General features: G+C 47.2%; 1 protein-coding gene across 1 annotated transcript; it reads right to left on the reverse strand.

The window, feature by feature from the left end:
• Positions 1-857: 857 nt before the first annotated feature.
• On the reverse strand, positions 858-21,029 carry prr12a (proline rich 12a). Its single transcript, XM_083786856.1, has 15 exons — positions 20,001-21,029; positions 17,747-17,904; positions 15,507-15,668; positions 10,241-15,180; positions 9,383-9,613; positions 7,734-8,445; positions 6,962-7,434; positions 5,843-5,959; positions 5,594-5,727; positions 4,758-5,323; positions 3,888-4,007; positions 3,094-3,191; positions 2,673-2,804; positions 2,474-2,569; positions 858-2,226 (listed from the first exon to the last, which is right to left on the reverse strand). Exons 1-15 carry the CDS (start codon positions 20,081-20,083, stop codon positions 2,092-2,094), a joined length of 8,157 nt encoding a protein of 2,718 aa, XP_083642982.1. The 5' UTR covers positions 20,084-21,029; the 3' UTR covers positions 858-2,091.
• Between the last annotated feature and the right edge of the window lie 940 nt (positions 21,030-21,969).

Raw genomic sequence — 21,969 nt, forward strand, 5'->3', positions numbered from 1 at the left:
CCATAGCCATAAGGTGGGCTTTCTTGGGAAACTCCGCAACTCGACAGTTTCGTTTTCCAAATTTAATACGTCACCACAGAGAAGGCATTTCCCTGAACGCAGGGTGTTGGGTGTTCTCATATCTGTTGTCAAGTTAAAATGTTCAACAACCTAACCGTCAATTAAGCATTTAACTTCCCGGTCATTGGACTTCAAAATAACAGCTCAAACTACACTAGACTGGAGTATAGAGCAGTGCTTCTCGTGCTTCTCAAGTTCTCAACCTTTTTTATTGGAACCATATTACCGACACTGTCTGTAATGGTTCCAATGAGTGGGTTCCAAACATAGACGGTTCCAAATGGGAACCCACTCAAGGAAGGATCTGTGGAAGTTGTGGAACCCAGAGGGTCCTCCCTCGGCCCTGAGAACCACTGGTCGGAATTCTGTTGTATAATAATATCATATCATGAATTGACCAATTCATATAACATTTTTGTAGATGTTTGGGACTGCAAAAATGTCATTAAAAGTATAGGTCCTGGACCCCGCTGTATCCTAGGTCCACCTAGGTCCTAGACTTAAGGTTTTCCGAATAACTCGTCCAGTCCAATTAAGGACCTTTACTGTGCTTTTCCACAATATTTGCTAGTCAAATGCTCTTATTTTGAAGTCCTCTGATCATTGGTTGGTTGCTTGATGAGCATAGTCTGACACTGAACAACAATCAAAAAAATAAAAATCAAACTATGATTATAATTAAAGGTATTTGTATAGCATACTATTTTTGACTGTTATACAGTTTTGTATAACCTTTTTCCGGAATAGTTGAGAGAAAACTGCAGATAGATGCATGCCACGACCAAACACAATTTGTTCTTTGCAGATTTTATTTGTTTCTCAAATACAGTAGTTAATGTACAGAAGAACAAAGAATTTTGTCAAGAACTGTACAATATTTACACAAAGACTTTCCTTTTTTCTTTCTTTTTTTTGGAAAATTAGATTGTTTCCAAAATAAGTCATAGTATGCACAAACATCAAAATGATAAAAATGAAATGACTATTTCCTCTTTAAATATTACTTATTTATACTCCATCCTGTGTGGGGAATGGATAGTTATTTATTTCTTTTTCTTTGCACCTGCATGGTTTTCATGACTGAACTGAAGCACTACAATGTTAAAAGTTTCAAATATACTTTCCCATTCTCTTCTTTTTACAGCCATACTGTATTTGATACTATATTTCTGTCTCAACTTCTGCTCTTTTGTATAGAAGAAAGGGGAAGACGGCTTGAATATGCGGATTACGATTGTATATTTAACCTGTGGAGAAAAGAAAAAAAATATTTAAAATGTTAGGGCAGCAAACCAGCGCTTTGTGAGAGTTTATGTTAAAAACCTCATATAAATAATAAAAATGTGTTTATATATTATCACATAGCTGCCTGGCGCTGCCCCTTATGTAGCATAGAATGAGCGCGAGCGTTAATTAACACATTTCAAGTTGCAATTTCTTTCCACCGACGTGTCCATGTTCACACTGCTCACAGCACACTCTACACGCAGTTTTTAAAAAGCATTCTCTCCCTCTTCCACTCTTTTCAAAAGCCAACCGCTAACGTTAAAGGTTTTTTCAAAAAAATAATTTATGTAAAAATTAAACAGTAATAGTTTCTCTTTAAACTATTGTCTTCTTGACACACAGTTACATGATGCCTGGCGACTCCTCTGTGACTTGGTGCTATAGCTCCTCCGTTGACCTTTCACCCTCATGTCTCTTCTTTGCACAATTGTCAAGTATCCTCTTGACCAGCTGTGGGTGACCCTTGAACCAGTGGGGGCCCCTCCCACGCTCAAAGTAAGACCTTTCTTTATCACAGTCATTGAGCAACAACAAAAAAAGAGAGGTCGGTGTCCAAGTTCACATGAATGGACCCCTTGTGTTCAATGAGGGCCCTGCAAATTCTTGCTCGGATCTGAAAGACTTCAAGGGGGTTCTGGGGGTGAGGGGGCTATACAGCAGGGTCCATCTATCTTTCTGGTCTCTTTGCCCATTTATTTATTTTTATTTTCGTAGCCTCTTCCTCTTTTTTCCTCCTTTCGTCCTTTATGCCTTGGTGCTGAATGTGAGCAGCTCGATGAAGGAGGCGAAGAGGCTGTCGAGCCAGCTCTGGTTGGCCATGCACTGCTGCACCACCTCCTCCTGACCGGGGTCCTCCGTAGCCTGCTCAATAGTGTTGGTCTGGACAATGGAAGAAAAAAAGGTTCATTTCATGAATTCAGGCATGTGTCCAGAACAAGAATTTGGATGATTTCAAAACACAATACTTACACAGACAAATCTGAGGCTACCCTCTCTCTCAGCTACAAATGCCTAAATTAATTCAAGGATTTTACTGTCTAGTCTATATAAGAGGTATTAAAGGTATTAAATTGCAAATATATGATAAATATCAAAGCATAATCATGCTTGGGAGAGGGGAGCTTACCTCTTTTTTGCACTGTAAGAAGGTGTGGTATTTATAGTGATGCAGAGAGTGGTACAGACTGTAGATCCCATATGTGTCGGATGACAGCTTAAGGTCCTGAAAGCAGAGATTTTCACACATTCAAATCAAATCACACGGCTGTGAGCGACGTTAAATCATGCAGCACTGTGGCATGTGTGGCGCGTCATGACAGGCGTACCTGTGGTCTGGGAAGGGTTTTCTTCACTCTGTTGAGGGTCTTGCGGTTGTACGCGTCCCCACTGAGCCGCACTCTCGCCACTCCTGTGTCCAGGCGATCTACCATGATCTGAGGGTAGGCATGCAGGACCTCCTGAAAAAGAAAATAAGTCAGAGAGGAGTCAAATATCGGCACATGGTATATCATATCATATCATATAATATTATAGACAGACAGATAGATAGATAGGTTTTAAACCTCTGTAAGATGTACCTATGATGAAAAGAAAGTGCATTAACACAAAATCTAATTGTTACATGCATTATATAGTGAAAATGAGTATGTTAGAATAAGGGGATATATTTGTGTGCATGTAAACAGCCAAGAACAGCCCCAATGAAAGTGTAAATCAGACAGAAGTTGGATATTTAGAGCAGATTACCTGGTGCTGTGAGCTCATGCTGATTCTCCTCAACAACCTCCTCTTCTGTTCGCTGAGGATGCTGTCAATCTTCCTCATCGGGGGGAGGTACAGCTCATCTGAGAACCAATAGAGACAAAGCGAGTCTTGTGAGTCATGGCTTCTACACCTGTCAGTACCAAAGCCAGAGGGCAGACTCAAACCAGTTCTTTCTGTGCTCCAGTGTATTAGCAGTGCTGCGCCGTGTCCTTCTACACCCTAGAACCTTGTCTGTCTGGTTTTCTGTGAGTGCCAACAACAGTATCACAGACTTCTGGTCTTCAAATGAATCGTCCAAAATTCACATGGGACAATAATGATGGTGATTCTGTTTGGCAGGGCTATCAAGCACCATAAAACACCACTTGGTAATTGCTGGTTAGTGCTGTTGACTTACTTAGGCTCTCACATGTGTTCAACATTACCTGGAAATGTCTGTGGAAAGCAAACCGTGGCAATGCCTCATGCCTCAGAGACAGCTGGCTCATCCATACTCCAGTCACGCACATTAGCTGCAGTATACTCTCTCACACATTTAACGATTTAAAACATCTCGCCAGTATTCAACTGGGAGCAGGCGCCCACTGGGAGCAGGCGCCCACTGGCAGCGCCTTCAGCTACTCATTCTGTCTTTGAAACACCCCTCCCCCACCAGCACGTCAAGAGCTTTCGAACTAAGGCTCAAATTGTCAAATATGTGATGAGCTCAGAACGCAGTGAGCAAACTTTTAGCAGGGATGGAAGTGTGTGTTTGAGTGTGTGTGAGAAACCCTCACCATCTGTATCCTCCAGAGCTTGAATCATGTCAGCGTCCAGGGCCGTGCTGACCAGCATCTCCACGTAGCTCCTGAACATCTCCCTCATAGCGCGGTTGTTCACTCCACCTTTCACTGGCACTGTGTGCCAGACAGAAAGAGAGAGAAAGGATTTAAAGCCACCTTTATTTTCTTCCAGGTCCAGGAACACAAAATGGACAAATACAGTGAGTCAAGCTTACTGCGATCGTCTATTCTCAGCGAAGGGATATGGTGTACAGGGGAAAAAGGATGGGGCCTAGTATAGACCCCGGAGGGACTCCAGTCAACAAAGTATACAGGGTTTAAGATGTAAGTGCACATGTTAAGCTCCTCCTGAATTGTCATTAGTGCAAAAGTGACCGATTATTAGCACCACTAACATGACCACGGAAACACTGTGGCATTATACACTAGTATGGTTTCAAGCACATTCCTGTGTGTGGTTTGGTTAAAGTTACAGGGGAAACCATTGAATCAAATTAGCTGAAGGGGCGCGTTAAAACCACTGAATACCTCACTTCTGCCACCATTGGTGACCCACATACATCTTTATTTTTTGTTTCCTGCTCTCTACTGTCATCATCGCATCTATGTGCTGAGATTGCCAAAAAGTTGAAATAGCCTTTGAAATGATAAAACTCGCTGACTGTCATTGTATGCTAACTGATGCAATGTGGCTGCCTGGAGAAGCAACAACAGCTTGTTTATTATTGCCCGACTGAATGAGCAGCCAAATTGATGGTAATACTGTATGCAAACAAATTGACTTTCAACATCAACAGAGACAGAAACTAAAATGGCTGAATGATGGAGAAAAGCAGGTGGTCGGGAAACAAAATGGTGCCTCACTTTCGTCCTCGCTGGCTGCTTCCTCTGACGAATCAGAATCAGATGATGAAGCGACTTCCTTCAGCCACTTCTTCCTCTTCTTGGGCGGAGGCTCTGCCTTTACCTTGGCAGGCTTGGACTTGGGTGAACGTTCTACTTTCTCCCTCTTCTCCACCTTCCCCTTCCCTCGTTCTGCAGTGGCGGCGGCCCTTTTCTCCACCTTCTCCTGATGTGGTACTACTCTCTTCTCCTTCTCTCTTTCTCTCTCCCTCTCTTTCTCCTTCTCCTTGTCCTTCTCCCTCTCCCTCTCTTTCTCCTTCTCCTTCTCCTTCTCCTTCTCCTTCTCCCTCTCCCTCTCCTTCTCCTTCTCCTTCTCCTTCTCTCTCTCCTTCTCTTTCTCCTCCTTCTCTTTGTCCTTGGCTTTGGCCGCAGCAGCTGCAGCTTCCTTCTTTTCCCGTTGCTCTCTTGCCCTTGTTCGTTCCCTCTGTTCGCGTTGGATGGGTGGAGTCACTCTCTCCTCTTTCTCCACCGATCGCGGGGCAACCTGGGGCGCAGGGGGCGAAGCCATTCGAGGAAGGGTCTGTCGTCTGTTGCAGTGGAGATAGGGAGTTGTGTCACGGGAGATGCAAACCACATTGGATGCAAACAGGTAGATACTGATGTCTACTTGCAAAGTTATCAATTTAATTTGTTAAAATAAAACACGAGGATGGGGATTTCAATGCCTGTAATGCTGCTACCGGTATTGTACTGTATGTGACGATAAATAACCTTGAATCATGTATAATGTCCTATAATAAACATATGAGTTGTCCTCTAATAAACATAATAGTTAACAAATGCCAAACTGGACAAACCTGAGAGCAGGGGCAGTTTTGCGCCAGGGTCTTCTCGAGCAGACTCTGACATAGTCCTTCTTATTCACGTTCTCCAAGAATTTGACGTAGAGCCGTTGGTACCGCCTCTTGGCATCTCCAAAGTAACCAAGGTACTGAGGAAGAGAAGGGAGAGGTCCATTTAGTTGCTAAAAGGAAATCACATTTTAAATCTTTGCATATCTGCAGCGTTGACATTTGACAGATCATTTGATCCAAGAGTGCTCTTACATTGCTAGTGGCACAGAACTGTCTTTGCCCATCTTTGATCTCGGGGCTGAACTTCTGCAGCAGGGCTTTCTGCACCCTCCAAATGGGTGGTGGCTCACGACCCGTTTGCAGGGCCACCTACACACACACACACACACACACACACACACACCAAGAGAGAGAGAAATGGGCATCTATGTAAATTGGACATTGCACACAATGGTACACCAGCGCTGGGCTGGCGCTTTGGCATGGGGGGTCACATCAACATATGGAATTAATTCTGTATTGGCCATATATGGAGCGTGTCTTGAATGTATCAGGGTTTGATGAGTTCAGAACATAATGGAATGTCAGAACAGGTCAGCTCCATATATGGCAAGAAGGGTGGCAGCGGGGGCAGTGTCTTGAGTGTACAGGGTTTGGTGAGGGCCCAGGTAGGGCCAAGCCTTAATTTTCGGGCCTGTTGAACGGACAGGTACAGTAGGTATCAGTCAAAAGGGAGACATCGAAGAGGAAGGATGGGTGGGGAGGGATCAACATATGGAATGTCAGAACAGGTCAGCTCTATATATAGAGATCTAAGGGTTTGAGGTCAGATGTAGAGTTGCTGGCTGGCTCTATATATGCAGATCTAGGTGATGTTCGAGTCTTCTCCATGTATGGCTATCCAGGGTTTGATGAGGTCAGTGCCGTGATCTTCATGTATGGAGAAGGGCATATATGGAGACGTGATGTCACGATGTGTGATGTCACAAGGTGTGATTGACTGATAACCATATATGGAGGCGTGACACGACTGACAGGATTTTTCAGGTTTTCATAGTAATCTGCGACCTACGGTCGAAATAACACATCAAGGATTATGCACCTGCGCCCTACAGATGAAATGTACACAATTAAACGCACAAATGAACACAGAATACCTTGAGAGTCCGGATGTCTTCCACACGCACCACAAACTACTACTACTAAATGAACACAGAATACTACTACTACTACTAAATGAACACAGAATACTACTACTACTACTAAATGAACACAGAATACTACTACTACTACTAAATGAACACAGAATACTACTACTACTACTAAATGAACACAGAATACTACTACTACTACTAAATGAACACAGAATACCTTGAGAGTCCGGATGTCTTCCACACGCACCACAAACTCGTCCCTCTCACGGAAGATGCCCTCGCCTCCGCTCTCACTCTCATCCTCCTCGCTCTCACCAACAATGGCAGCATCCTCCTGTTTCTCGGCCAGGTGCAGTGAGGTCTTGGAGGCTGGCCGCTCCTCTGGTGAGGCGGGGGCCTCCGGAGACGGCTGAGGGGACTCCTCCTGAGCGGAGTCGTCCTGGGATGGTGAGGAGGAGGGTGGAGGAGGTGATGCGGGGATAGTGGCAGAGGGAGGTGGCGATGGGGGAGCAGAAGGGACTGGGCTAGGGGGCTGGGATTTTTCCTCCTGCTCCTCGGGTGGTGGAAGGGGTGAGGGGAGTGAGAGGGGAGGTAGAGGGGAGTGGGATGGCTCGGAGGATGAGGCAGGAGATGGAGGGACAGGGGGAGACTCTGGGTCTGCCAGTGCCAGGTCAGGTTCGGAGATCGAGGCTGGGAGGAAAAGGAGGGAAAGATTCACGTTACACAATCGGACAAGTCCAGCTTGCAGTCAAATCAAAGCCACAAGACGTAATTCTTGATATCAATTTTCAGCAGAGCACATAGGAGGGAAATAATTTTGTGGACCAAAAATACAGTAACAGCTCCAGCCAGGGAAAGAAAAATTCACTGTCATCAGCTGAGCTGTAAAAAATCAATTTAGAAAAATGGGGACAAGACAGGGAAAAGTGGGGCATGAGATGAAAGGAAACAACTTGGTCCTACCATGCCTGATGCTCAGTTCGTCTTACCTTCCAACTTGGCTGCACCCAAAGTCTCCAGCTGTGGCTCCTTCTCTTCCAACCTATCGCTCTCCTCATCTTCACTTCCCATCGGCCTCTCCTCATTCTCATCCTCGTCGTTCTCCTCTGTCTCGCCGTCTTCACGTTGGAGCACGGCCGGTTCATTTGACTGCGCCTGGACATGAGGGCTGTGCACTGTGGGCTGGGGGCTGAGAGTGGGGGGTTGCAGAGTGGGAGTGAGCGGATCAGGGCTGGGCTGAGAATGGGAATGAGGCTGGGAATGCGGCTGTGGCGGTGAAGGAGGCAGAGGGGTCTGGAGGTTGGAGCCCAGCTGGGGAGTGTCGTAGAGGGCCGATATGGCCGACGAGATGCTTTTCTGGAGGTCCTGATTCTTTCCAACCGAGTCCTCCTCGTCGGAAGAGAACGAGGGCAGGGTCTCCAGATTCCGTTTAAGCTCATCCTCCAGCCTCTTGGGGCTGTGGCAGCCGCCTAGGGCCAGCCCCCCATTACCTTCTCCCTCCCCAAATGGAGGTGGGGGCGGTGGAGGAGGATGGGCAGGAGATAATGGACGGAGACCCCCTAACTTACAGAGAGAGGCTTCACCATTGCCAGGTTCCATTCCTGGTGGGATGTCCAAGTCTGGACCTTTCTTTCCTGTCTTGAGAAAGTCCAGAAATGAGGCCATGAAACCAGCTTTGGACTCTGAGTCCCTCTCTTCACCCTGGTGGGATTCAAAGGTGAGAGGTTAATAAACAGGTGGAGATGGCAGTTTGTCAAAGTAAATAGTAGTTTTCTGTGTATTTTATTATTGGCTGGCACCGGGGGGTCTCGGATAGATCTAGTGACTTAGTCCCACCCACAAAGGCACCGACTGACGTTGGTTCTTTCTCCGACCTGGAACAAGCCACTGATGGGTGCAACACAAAACCTCTCAACCAAATTTTAAAAGTGGGTGAGATTAAAATAATTCGTTTTTTCTCTTCTCTCTGGGTTAAGAGTCCTGGAGCCAGGCATCATGTCCAAATCATAGTAAATGGTGCATTTAGTACAGACTGACTTATACCAAATAATAATGTAAATGAGCGTATGGTAACAAGAATTATTTAAAAAAATGTTGATTGTGTTGTTAAACATAAGTTGAGTGTCATGGTCATATGATGAAGTACATAATCGTAAATTCAAAGTTTTAGATATGCTCTCTTGCCTTACATAATACGTGGAAGATTTGTCCTTAACCACAACCTACCATCGCTATTTTGGTACTCTCTTGAGACACTGTTGGCTCGCGTGGTTTTCAAATGCTTCTGCCGAACAGTGCTGAAAATGCCAAGATGTCTGGCTTCCCCTACTGCAGTTTTTGTTTTGCAGTCGCGTAAATACATCCTACAGTCTAATGTCTATGTTGCTGCTTAGCAGAAATGGAAATTCCACAATATATTAGAGAGTATTTTAAAATATATCGTGACTTTCAGAAGGGGTAGTTACAGACTCTTTGTAGCATTCAGAGATTGTGGAAGATGTTCTACAATAGCCGTCTACAAGCTACAAGTTGGGAGCTTGTGGATCAGCAATTTTGTTTTTAATTTGATCTTGAAAAGTAAGAGTTTTGGACATACAGTATGTCGGTGTTCCACCCGACAGAGTGCTTGAGCCCTTACCCTTTCCTCCAACCCCTCTCCATCCATTCCATCACTGCACATCTGGTTCTTCTGCTTGTCCTTCTCCTGGTTCCTGCTGCCCTCTGTGCTGCAGGGAGGTCCAGGGCTCAGACCGAGGGAGGGGGCCGAGCCCACAGAGCCGTCAGAAAGTGCAGGGTCCGTGCCGGACAGAGAGTCTGTCCTCAGTAAAGCATCCGAGGTGGAGGACAGGGTACCGATTGGCAGCTTGATCTAGAAAGATGATAGAAGGGATTATAGAAGTATATTTACCACAATGAACAGTGCTCCACTCACTCACGTTAATTAACTGCTAAGGTAAACTGTGACCTTCCTACACACTACCCTCCAAAAATCAACCTTAGAAGAGAAAGGGAAAAAAAGGAGGGCTTTGCTCTTTCTACTACCATTTTAACCCCCTTATGGCCACCCTAATTAACAGTGGATTGTGCCTTCTACCTGCACTATTCATATTTTTAATTCATAATTTTAATGCCAATAGAAAGATCTGTGATATACATTTATCTCATTTTCACAGGGCAAGACTATAGTATTAGACACTGAGTCCTGATGGTGGCGGTAACTTCACCATTATGCCGATTTTGACCGATTAGAGCGAATCTGGCAATGTAATTTCCGGTTAAACGGATCACAACACCCACAACATATTACGCAGCTATGCACATAAAGACAGTGCGTGTGCGTGCGAGAGCGTGCACGCGAGGATTTCAGACGGTTTTAGGTAGATTACATCGGCCGTTAGCCAAACTAGCCAAAAGTTGCTACAGTTTGCTACATTAAGCCCCCGATTATAGAGGATAAAACAATTATGTAATTTCTTGGCCTACTGGCAGTGCTCACCTTCAAAGGTGGGATGGGTTCATGGTGCTGCTGCTGGGCCTGGTGGTGAAGCGGCTGCTGATGGAGTTGATGGGGGTGCATCTGGTCTTCCTTCCCGCCCATTTCCATGTACATGTCCTCTCTCTTCCCTCCTCTCCCACGGCCACCACGGCCTCTGCCTCTACCTCGCCCTTCCACGTTGAACCCTGCTCCGCCTCCTGCTCCGCCTCCTGCGGCCGCTCCGCCCATCTCCCCCATCATTCCCCGAGGGCTATAAGGCTCTGGCAGAGGGCGGATGCGAGGCCTGCCTCTGGGTCTTGGGGGTCCCTCCCTTTTGGGCTTAGTAGGCTTTCGACCCCTCTTCTTGGGGCCATCGTGGGACAGCAGAGGTGGCGGGCCAAGGGAGGAGTAGCCGGAGGAGTGGTAAAAGTCAAGGTCGCTCATTAAGGGGCTAAGAGACCCACTTCCACTTCCCGCCCCACCTCCCTTCCTGCAGCTGGACACCAAGTCTGGCAGAAGGTCAGGGAGTCGCCGGCTGTTCAGGCGGATGTCAGCTGGCTGGTCGGCTTTGTCCTCGTCGTCTTCAAACTCGTACTCTTGGGCGTAACTCTTCTTGGGCAGCGTGTTGGGGTCCCGCCGCTCCTTTAAGAGATGGTAAGAACTTGACTTAAGGAGCTTCTTGGGACGTGAGGAGCAGAAAATGGGAGATTGCAGACCTCCAGAGCTGGTTCCTGTCCCAGTTGCTCCAGGCCCGGAGGGAGGTTTCCCCCCAGAGTTGGTGGAACCAGTACTGGTGGATCCCATGCCCATCCCCGGGGCCTGAGACTGAATCAGGCCAAGCTGTTCGGTGTTGACGGTGGAAGGGAGCTCATGGGACTTCAGTGAGTCCAGATCCAGAGTCATCGTGTTATTGTTGGACTCTTCCAGGCCATGACAGTACTGGCTATAGTCCTGCTCCCCGCCATGGTGACTCATGATGTCATAGCCAGCTCCAGCACCTGTGCCCGACCCACCTCCACTCTGCCCCGCCTTCATAGACTCTAATCCCTCTTGACCAGACTGGCTTTGGTTCATCTCCTCCTGCCCTGGCCCTGTGCCTCCAGAACAACTGGACTTGTAGTCGTCTGCACAGAACATGTCCTCCATTCCTGGAAAGAAGGAGCGGTCCTCATCCTGAAGGAGGGAGTCGGGGAAGCAGATAGAAGTCAGCGGGACAAAACGGTTGCTCTGTTGGTTCTGGCTCGTCTTCTCCACGGGACTGACTGAGTCGAACTGGTGTTCTGAACGCTGCTGATCCATCTGAGCCTGCTGGGGAGTGAGCTGGGATGTGAGGGGCTGCTGAGGGTCAGGCTGAGGCTGGGAGTGGGCCGAGGCAGGGGGCATGTGGTGAGCGTGCTGGGGCTGCTGCTGCTGGGAGTGAGAGTGGTGGGGATGGGTTTGTTGGTGGTGCGAGTTGGGGTGCTGCTGCTGCTGTTGTTGCTGCTGATGGTGTGATGGCAGGTGGTGCATGTGAGATGGAGTGGACAAACCCAGGTCGGGCTCAGAGAGGAAGGAGTGGAGCTCGGATGCAGAGTGCTGTTGCGAGTGGTGGGTTTGCTGTGTTTGGTGGTGCGACTGGTGTTGCCTTTGCTGCTGCTGTTCTTGCTGCTGCCGTTGCCTGTGGCGCTCTGCACTTCCCCCACTGCTCCCTCCACCTCGCCTCTCCTCTGCGACCCCCGCATCCGTGCTAGAGGTCTGTGAGAGCGAACGCTCCAGCATGTCCAAGGAAGAGACCACTGAACTCTGCTTGGCCTGGGTCTGGTCGTGCTGCTGCTGCGAGCCATGGCTGTAGTGAGCTGCCGCCACCTCCAGGGCCTGGGATTGAAGTTGGAGCTGGAGCTGGGTGGCCTGGGATTGAGGCTGGGCCTGGTGTTTGCTTGAGCCCATTCGCCCATCAGTACCTTCCATGACTGCCTGCTGTTGACTAATAGAATGCTGCTGCTGCGATTGTGGGTGAGAGTCCATCTTGTGGTGCTGCTGATGCTGGGAATGAGTGTCCATTTTGTGGTGCTGCTGATGTTGCTGTTGGTGGGAGTCCATTTTCTGGTGTTGTTGTTGGTGTTGTTGTTGGTGGGAGTCCATTTTGTGATGCTGCTGTGGATGTTGTTGGTGGGAGTCAATTTTGTGGTGCTGTTGATGTTGTTGGTGCGAGTCCATCTTGTGATGCTGCTGATGTTGACCATGGGAGTCCAGTTTGTGGTGCTGTTGATGTTGTTGTTGTTGTTGGTGGTGCGAGTCTATTTTGTGGTGTTGCTGTTGCTGATGCTGCTGATGGGAGTCCAACTTATGGTGCTGCTGTTGATGCTGTTGGTGAGAGTCCAACTTGTGGTGCTGCTCATCCATCTTGTTCCGGGTGGTGTGGGACAGCACTGACTGGAGCAGGTGCGGGGGCTGGCGGGCCTGATCAGTGGGGGAGTCCATGAGTGAAGCAGCAGCTTGGGACTGGGGATGCTGCTGTGGGACTTCCGGAGTTTTGCGGGGGTACGGTATTTCGGCGCGTTCTTGAGGCTTCTTTTGTAGCTCCAATTGGCCATGGGACTGCATTTGTGCATGCGAGGACACATGCTGACTGTGAGAGGAGTGCTGGGGAGTGAGGGAGTGCTGGGAGTATGGGTCACCCCGTCCATAGTGGACTACTGAACCCAGGTTGTCATGGTCATGGTGATGGAGGTGGGGATGCGCTTGTTCAGCACTGCCTCTCCCCCCACTACTCCGACTGCTTCCAACAGATCTATCATTCCTTTGTTGTTGTTGATGGTGATGTTGTTGTTGTTGATGTTGTTTCTTCAGAGACATCTCCAGCTGGTTTTCCAAGCCAGAGATGGTCCCTCCAGATGCAGCACTAGCAACTCCAGCACTGGAGGTGGCACTGTGCGTACGGATGACACTCTGAAGGTGGTACCTCTCCTCAGAACTCTTGCCCATATCATAAGAGAGGCCTTTGTCTGCATCAGTGTTTGACGGCACAGATTGGGGCTGAGCCTGCTGCTGTTGAGATGTCTGTTGTGATTGTTGTTGTTGGGGGTGGTGATGGGCCGACTGGGGAGTAGGACTGTCCTGCGCTTGAAGAAGGTGCTGGATCAAGAAATCATCGTCGTCGTCTACTTCCTCTTGGGACCTCTGAGTGCCCACTCCTAGCATGGAAGTGTCAGACTTGGATTTAGACGAGGTAGGGTGATAGGACTGGGGCTGGGAGCTGGGGCCTCTGGTGTCAGGGTAGCCCTGCGGGGAGGCCAAGAAGGTAGGGGAGAGAACCGAGGATATGTACTTGTTGGAGCCAGCACCTCCTGGAGACTGAGTAGGGCAGGCAGGTACTGGGGAATGCAACCCTGGGCGGATGATACCAGAGTTTCCAGATGGGGAGGGACTAGAATCTGGGATGTGATAAGAACTGCCTCCACCCCCTCCCCCACCTCTCTCATTGGCCATGCTACTCCCAGCTCCTCCACCTGACCCAGAGTTCCCACCTGCTGTGTTATTGCTGCTTCCCCCGCCAGATGCTCCACTGCCTGACGAGCCACTTGACCTTAGAAGAGCAGGGGAGTGGCCTGGGGCTCCATAACCTAGTGATGGGCTTCCAGCTCCACCTAGGGAAGAGGGAAGCGAACCATAGGCAGAGTCTGCCCCATACACATCAGTGGAGTACGACTGGCTTCTGCCTCCAAGACTCCCATAGCCTTTCCCTCCAGCACCCGAGCTCAGGTCCTGGGCTTGAGGAGAGCTGAAGCCTCCATAGGACTGGGGCAGATGAGACGTAGGGGGCTGGTTGGGGGAGTACGACTGGTTCTGCTGCTGTTGAGGAGGAGTCTGACCAGTGAGGGCGGTGGGTGTCTTCACTGGGGGCACAGGAGAACCATAGCCTGAAAGGCAGGCCTTGGAGAGAGGCTGTGGTGCAGAGGTGGAGGAGGTAGGTGGGGGCTGCTGTTGCTGGGAGGCAGGCGGAGGTGGAGCAGGCTGAGGGGGGGGCTGCTGTCTGGAGGGTGCCGTGCTAGAGCTGGAGGTAGGAATGGAGTTGGAGGGGTGGGGGCCTGTGGCAGCAGAAGTAGAAGAGGAGGAAGAGGAGGTAGAGGAGGCAGAAGGGGGCGTGTGCGGAGTTCTAGAGGAGGATGCAGAGCTGGCAGAGGAATAGCCGCTGCTGGAGCTGCTCTTTGTACCTTTTCCAGCTGACGAAGATGAGGAAGAGGAGGAGGAGGAGGAATACGGGGGCTGGATGATGGGCCGGTACTGCTCAGTGCGAGCGGCAGCCTTGAGATCAGAGGAGGGGCTCTGTTCCCCCAGGGGGCTGCAGGAAAGGCCAGCATGCCTATGGTGGCTGGCTATCTGCTGATACCCTGCCCCTCCACAACTGAGATAGTGCTGGAGGGAGTGGGCAGCAGAGGAGGACAGCTGTGACTGGGACGGTGTGGGCCGCTGGTAGTGCTTAATAACACTGTCCTGTCGTGGAACGGCTCGCTCCTGGGCTGAGCTGGACTGGGTCTGTGACTGGGGCTGGGCTGAGGAGAAGACTGAGGCATTGTACAACTGGGATGACTGATCCTGCAACTGTGAGGACAGCAGGTTAAACTGGTGTGACTGCAGGTGTCTGGCTGAGGACGCCTGGGCAGAGGTGGCACCTGTGGGATCCTGGCCACCTCTATAGGCGGCTGCGGCAGCGCCTTGCGAGGACAGGAGTCTGTCGAAGCCCAGGCTGGATTGGGAGGGGGCCTTGATGTGCAGCAGGGGGTCGTGGGGGGAGAGCAACCCGTTGGAAGTGGGGCTGAATGTGGGTGTGTCCTGCAGGGAAAGGGAGCCAGTGGGGAAGGACCGACTGGAGAATGAAGCTGGATGCTGATAGGCTGAGAGAGCTGAGGAAGAGGGGAAGGAACCAGAGCCAGGGAGAGCTCCAGAGATGAAGAGCTCAGCAGGAGCAGGAGTGTGCATCGCTGTTAGGAAAAAAGACAAATGGTAAAATTACTGAAATCCGTCAATCTGATTCAATTGAAAAACACTGACAATCACAGCAAAGTAAGAAACGATAGCCTACAATATTAATATGCTCCTAAATCAATGTTAAATAAGGGGGGGGGGGATTACAAAATGAATCAAAAACATCAAAAGCATTATTTCCACATTCTAAAAAACAATTATCAAAACCAGTAGCATAATAATACAGCCAAACATGAGCAGGACGGCTGCTCTGTAAATGTCATATTGACTGTGCGGCCTGCTTAAATGTCAACACATGAGGAAAGACTCATCACAGCCCCACCTGTCTGCCAGGATGGTGTGCGGAACTGGGAAAGAAGGGAGGAGGCAGAGGGTGGAGGCTGGGGACCCCGGGACTCCAGGGCCGAAATCAAGTTCATGACGGAAGCATCAGGACCAGATGGGCTGGCGTGGTGCAATCCCGTGTCAAAGAGACCCGAAAGACCTGATGGAAGCAGAGACAGCATTGTGAAACAAACTGATTGAAAGAATATGACATAGATAGAAGTTTTATTTTTAGTAGCCAATTATTTAACCTATTATTTCATCACAATTTAGTCATTATGCCTATTAAAAGTCCCAACACATTTGTGTTGCCACTGCAATTGGTTTAAAAGAATGAAATAATGAAGCAGTGGCGGATTAAACAATCTGGGGGCTCCCAGGAAAGCTGAAGCAGGGGGCTCCTCCCGTGGGCAGGGGGCCGATGGGCGGTGGGGGACGGGTGGGCGTCGGGCTACCCCTGCCTCAGGGCTCCATGCAATTGTGTGGTCTGCATGCATAGTGCAATGAACTGGAATGAAGGCCAACTGTGCCCGAAACGTCATCAGGTGACCACCTGATGAAGGCCAAATGCTGTAACGTCATGTACCCTGTCATGTCTGCATTTTTAAGTAAACAAACAACTGAGGAGCAAAACTGTTGTGCTGACTTATATTCTTTTAACTCTGTAGGTAGGTAGCAGGTGCCAGCCGAATTTGCAACATGAGCAGCAAAGAAGAGGAGGCCTTGTTGTTTTGGCTGAAAGTTTAACTACTCAAGCCCCCGGCTCTGTGGAGGCCCAACGAGGCCTACTAGCGATGGGATCAGTTTTTTGATTAACGGGAGGTTGAATTAATGTTTTATTAGGCGCTGATCATGCCTATTTCATCTCATTATGAGCCATAATGTAAAAAAAAAAGGCATGCACGTGCGTGCACGCAGGGATTTTGGCTGTTTCTTACGTGGACGCTAGCGGTGGCTAGCAACAAAGCTAAAAAATGTTTTTTTTCACTCGATTAATGCCAATTAATCAAACCTCGTTCTCTCGGGCATGGCTACCTGGACAAAGGTAGATTAATCTTATTATCTCGGGCATGGCGTTGAAACAGTTAAACTGTTATTTTGTGTCCAGCAAAAGACCAGCAAAGAACTGGATGTGCACAACCCATTGTTTTGAACTATAGCCACTGCTATTGGTACCATACTGGCTACCTGCCTGTGAAGAGGATGAAGCTCTCACGGTGCTCTGCCAAAGCACATGTACTGATGGCAGATTCGAGCCTCTAGACCAGAGGGTCTCAGCCTTTTGACCCGCAAAAATATATCTTTGGCCACGTCTCGCAGAGCAACTTCGAGCGGCAGGCGGTCCTCACTTTGAGTTCGCTCTAATCCTTTTATAAACCCGCTCCCATGGGGACATGCTGTCTTCTCAAAACATATTCGCTATTGTGCTTCTACTGAATTAGGCCTATTTAACTGGGTAAAGAAAAGGCGACCCCCCGATGGAGTTGCGAACGGGAGCCTACCTATGTTCCCCACCATGCAAAAAAGGTTATTTGTTCCCCACTTAGAATAAATCTAAACCTAACCAGAAACCTTTAGTAATTCTAGTAAGACAAAGTATTTTAGCAACTTCAAAGTCTTAGTGTTACTTTTAGTAGCAAATTCTGATTTAAGCTCAGTCTTTGAACAATCCATTGAACTTTAGGCCTGCCTAGGCTACTTAAACTATCTAGTCTTAGCCAACTAAAACTTAACACTGGCATAAGATAAACTAAAACATAATTCCTCAGACTCTTCAACAAAGATGGCAAAAACAAACATTCTTTGTTTTGTACTTATACATAGAATTGTATAGTACAAAACACTGAAGTCCTTAAACCAGAAACCTAACCCTAACCCTAAGGTAAGTGGGGAACATAGAACCTGGGGAACATAGGGATGACCCCTTGCAAACCCCTGCTCTACACTAGTGGTGGACAGGTACTTGACCCCTGTGCCACCCGAGCACCCCCAGATATAGATTTGACATTGTTGCAAATATAGTAATCTCGCAAAATCTCAACAGAAAGGAAACCATAAGTGAATGCATGGATGGTTTGTTAAAAATTATAAAATAATAGAAATTCCAAATAATTACCAAAGATGAAGCATTTTACGGTGACTATATTGTACCCAGGCAAGTTCAACCACAAACAATAATGGTTCATGACTGGGGCCCCTTGTTGTAGTACCAGGGATGGTATATGACATTTAGCTCACCCAAACTCCGTCCAGCTGCTCCCCAAGCTCCGCCTTGACCAGAGGTCCCTGGGTGGTGATTGGTGGCATAGCCTTGCAGAGGATGTGGGGTGGCGTAGGCTTGTCTGTGAAGGAGCTCTGATTCAGGGTGGGATGATCTGGAGCTCCCATACACAAGACTAGGGAGAGACGTCGGGAGGAAGGGAAAATGTGTGGAGGGTCATTAATCAATTCATTTCTGGGTTAATTTACACACGCCCCTCCCCCAAAAGGTGACCATTGGAGAAAAAAGATCCTGTGCCTGTCCTCATTAGCAAAATGTCAAAATAATTTGTCAGCTAAATTATATAAAAAATTAAATAAATCCACACAGATTTAGATTTTAATTATGACTTTTAAAGTCAATGTTATCTATCAGTCTGGTTATCATCTGAGACAACTGATCACAAAACATGCAGCCTAGCCTAACTGAGAAGGAAAATCCAATGCCTAACCAGTCTGTGGCAGATTAAATACAAATCATTTATTAAATTCTGAGCTTCATGGGATTATATGCCCTAATTAAAGGATGGAATGCAGATTATGTTCAAATGTATTCATCTGAAGTATAGGCTATAACTCAACATGAGTCAGTGGCATACATTACAAAAGTGATATTTTTTTTAAATATTACAGCATCTCAAATTGTCATAATAAACAGCAGCATTTGTCATCTTTCCATATTGCAGACAAATATTTATCCATTATTATTTTCACATTGAGCGTGTTGGCCAAACCCAAACCTAGTAATAACCTATCAATAAACTAGCACGAGCCCTGGAATAAAGATAGAAAGGATGAATACGTGACGACACAAACAAATCGGAAGTGTTTGTAGTCCCCAATAAAAACGACCACAGGTGTCATTTGACAGTTTATTTCCCCTTCTAAACGAGGACGCAAGTAAACGCTACGCTATATCTGTACTGCCAAGGGGAGGCTAGTATAGTGCGTCTAATATAAGTTTAATTGGTCTTAATTAACGTGTCAACAGCGTAGTTTTAAAACCGAAGCACTTCCGCTAGGTGACGCTTAGTTGTGACATCATTGTCGAATCTTTGGTGTCTTTATATAGGACCTACCACCGCCATAGCAGCAAGGCGTAGCAGACTGACTAGGCCCTGATTCACAGACCAGTCTTCTGCGTTTAAATAAACCACATGTGACCTATGTGCAGTAGTCAATTAACAACTAAAATATCAGGGACACATTAAGTAGAGTGTGCGTGCCCATCTACTCTGGTAGTTATTTCACATGCCTACATTGCCTGTATACTAGGCCTGCATTTAAACAACGCTAGCTTGCAAGCTAAGCTAAAAGACCAGACTAGCAAAGTACCTTGTGATTATAACCCAGTTAAATTCTGATCATGTCGGATTTTGATCACACTGATTCATTTGACCCTTCTTTTTTTTTGTCTGGGCCAGACAGGCTATATAGCATCAATCACCAAGTGCAATTCAAATTAAAACGTATCGCAATTCAATTATGCAAATAAAAAAACAAAATGTAACCCCAAAGATGAGGACCAATAATATGGAGAAGAACACGCTTGGGGGAGGAAAGAAACAACACATTTTGCGTTGCAAATTTCTAGTATGACGTCTTACAAATGTTATAACAACATCCTGGTGCCTGCTACAATGTAGCCTGTTGGTTGTTGTTAATGTGTCACAGGATGGATTGCAGTGTGTGTGTGTGTGTGTGTGTGTGTGTGTGTGTGTGTGTGTGTGTGTGTGTGTGTGTGTGTGTGTGCTGCGTCTGCACTCCAGCATTTCCTTTCAGTCACATCTATCAATGAATTTATCACCGTCCGTGACAAGGCCACGGAACAATAATTCCCACAGAAGCATTTCTGTGGAGTGTGGACAGACATATGCCCCCCTCCCCACCGTCCCCCCCTCCCCTTGTTTCCATCATTAAGGCCACCTAAAATCCCATAGGGTCTGTCTGTCAATCACATTCAATTCATTTTCAACATTCCCCTTTACCTTTCTCCACCCCGCCCACCCCCACACACGCACTACACTGCCTGATCACTGTTTATAACAATATTACTATGCAATAATTTGGATGACAATGCAATACATCCACTGGCATGGAGCGAAAACCAACCATTTCCACACAATGACAATGTGTTTGCGTGGGTGCACGCCGTGCATTTTGCAGAGTATTTGGAGATGCAACGAAAAAAAGAAGAAGAAAAAAAAGCACATTGTGTGAATCGGATGCATACCTTGCTTTTGCCGATCTCTCGTAACTCCATCCAGCTCCTGCGCCCAAATCGCCGAATCCTGTTCCCGGGTAATTTCTATCCATTTATGTTGATGTATGTAAAAGAGGACCAAAGCAACGAGGAGTCGGAATCCCAACCGATTATGGGGGGGAAAAAACCTGTCTCCCCCCGCTCTCGATTTTCGGCTATTTTCCCGGTTTCATACGCAAGTCGTCAGGAGTGGAAAACAGCATATTGAAAGAGAAATGGAGGGGAGGAGAAAGCTAGATGGAAAAGAGGGGGGTCTACGGGGTATTCTCCAACCAACCTCCAAAAAAAATCACTCTTTCTTTCGCCTTTGCTATACTTTCCCCGTCTATCATTTCCACGAATGCAAATGTGTCCCAAAACTACGCACACTCATCGTGATGAAGATGCCACGGATTTGGCTGATAAACATTTGATCGAATGCGTCCTTTTCTATGCCTCTCTCCTCCCCTTTCTTCAAGCTAGTTTTGCTACAGTGCTAGTAGCGCGGTCGGAAAGATTGCAATCTCTAGGCCACGTTGGTTGATAATCCTTCTCTATAGATGAGCAAAAAATCCCCCTGATCATAATTCTTTTGCATGCAAAATCGTTCCCCCCCGCCCCCCAAAATGTTGTTGGCTAGCAGATGCTAGCTGGCCCTGTCGACGCATCAAAATAAAACAGGGCTGCTATTTTTCCCCTCTCTCTCTCTCCACGTATTTCTGCTTTCTGCCATTCATCAAGTACAGCGACGAGTTTGCCGATATATAGATTAGCGCGGTCGCAGTCGAAGCGAACGCAGACGTGTATAAGAAAGTAGGCCTCGTTTTATATATTTTTAGTCATTTTCCTCTGAAGACGCCATTTTTGAAGGCGGCTAACTGCTTGGCTCTCCGTTCTCCCTCTCCCCTCACTCACATCGCTGAAACACACGCACACACTGTCTGTCTGCTTGACCTCCATTCACCGGTCCTCCAGTCTGCCACTAGTAGACCTACAGCAGCTTATGCTATTTGGGTTCTGTTTAACAACTAGCACAACATATATATAAACTAATAAAAGGTACTTGCTTTAATAGTTTGATGCATTTTATAAACTGTTTTATAAGTGGGTCTATTTTCAACGATGCTGCAGGACAGTGTGAGTGGGGGTGTTTGACAAATTGACAGTTGAGTAGGCTATACAAATCAGATTTCATGCATTCATCTGACACTGTTTTCCCCATTTAAATTGTTCTCCAAAGCAGCTTCAATTTATTCCATTATTTTAAAATAAAATGTTTTATTGTGTCAGACACTTGTAGCCAGGCCTATAATAATACAGTTATGCACCACACAGGCTACAAGCACGAACTGTGCTACACTGTACTATATTCTTATTCCATATGCATTTTATTTTTTAATTTAATCTTGTACATTGAAATTGTGCCCAATGTAGTGGAATTTAACCATGTTTCTTAAAATGGTGTTTTGACATTTAGTCTGGCTAGGACCTTTCAGGGGCAGATTGGGGATTGGTGTTTTGTTTTACTGTAAAGTGGGGTTCAGGGACCCCCAGGGTTCCTTAAGGGGACTCCATGCATGGGGTCTCCTGCAGCAAAATGTGTTAACATAGCATCAAAATATAAAAGTATAACCACTTTAGACCCATAATGCTTTGGAAAATAACAGATCTGCAAGCTCACAAAGCGTTGTGATGCATCATGATGTGAGCTGCATCTGCTTAAAAAAAACCACACAAAAAACATTAAGAAATGTTACAATTTTAGTTTATAACAACACAAATATTTTATGGGGGACACTAGCGGGCACAACATATTTTCAGATAGGAGTCACGGCCAAATACAGAGACTATTCATTTGGGGGTCTTAGGTCTTTGACATGAAAAAGTTTGCTTGGTGCTACAGAGCACCAAGACCCTATCCTAAGTCCTAACATGGGCATACATTAATCAGTGCATATGG

Source organism: Protomyctophum parallelum (genome assembly GCF_964188405.1).
Source record: "Protomyctophum parallelum genome assembly, chromosome: 17".
In the NCBI taxonomy this organism is placed as follows: domain Eukaryota; kingdom Metazoa; phylum Chordata; class Actinopteri; order Myctophiformes; family Myctophidae; genus Protomyctophum; species Protomyctophum parallelum.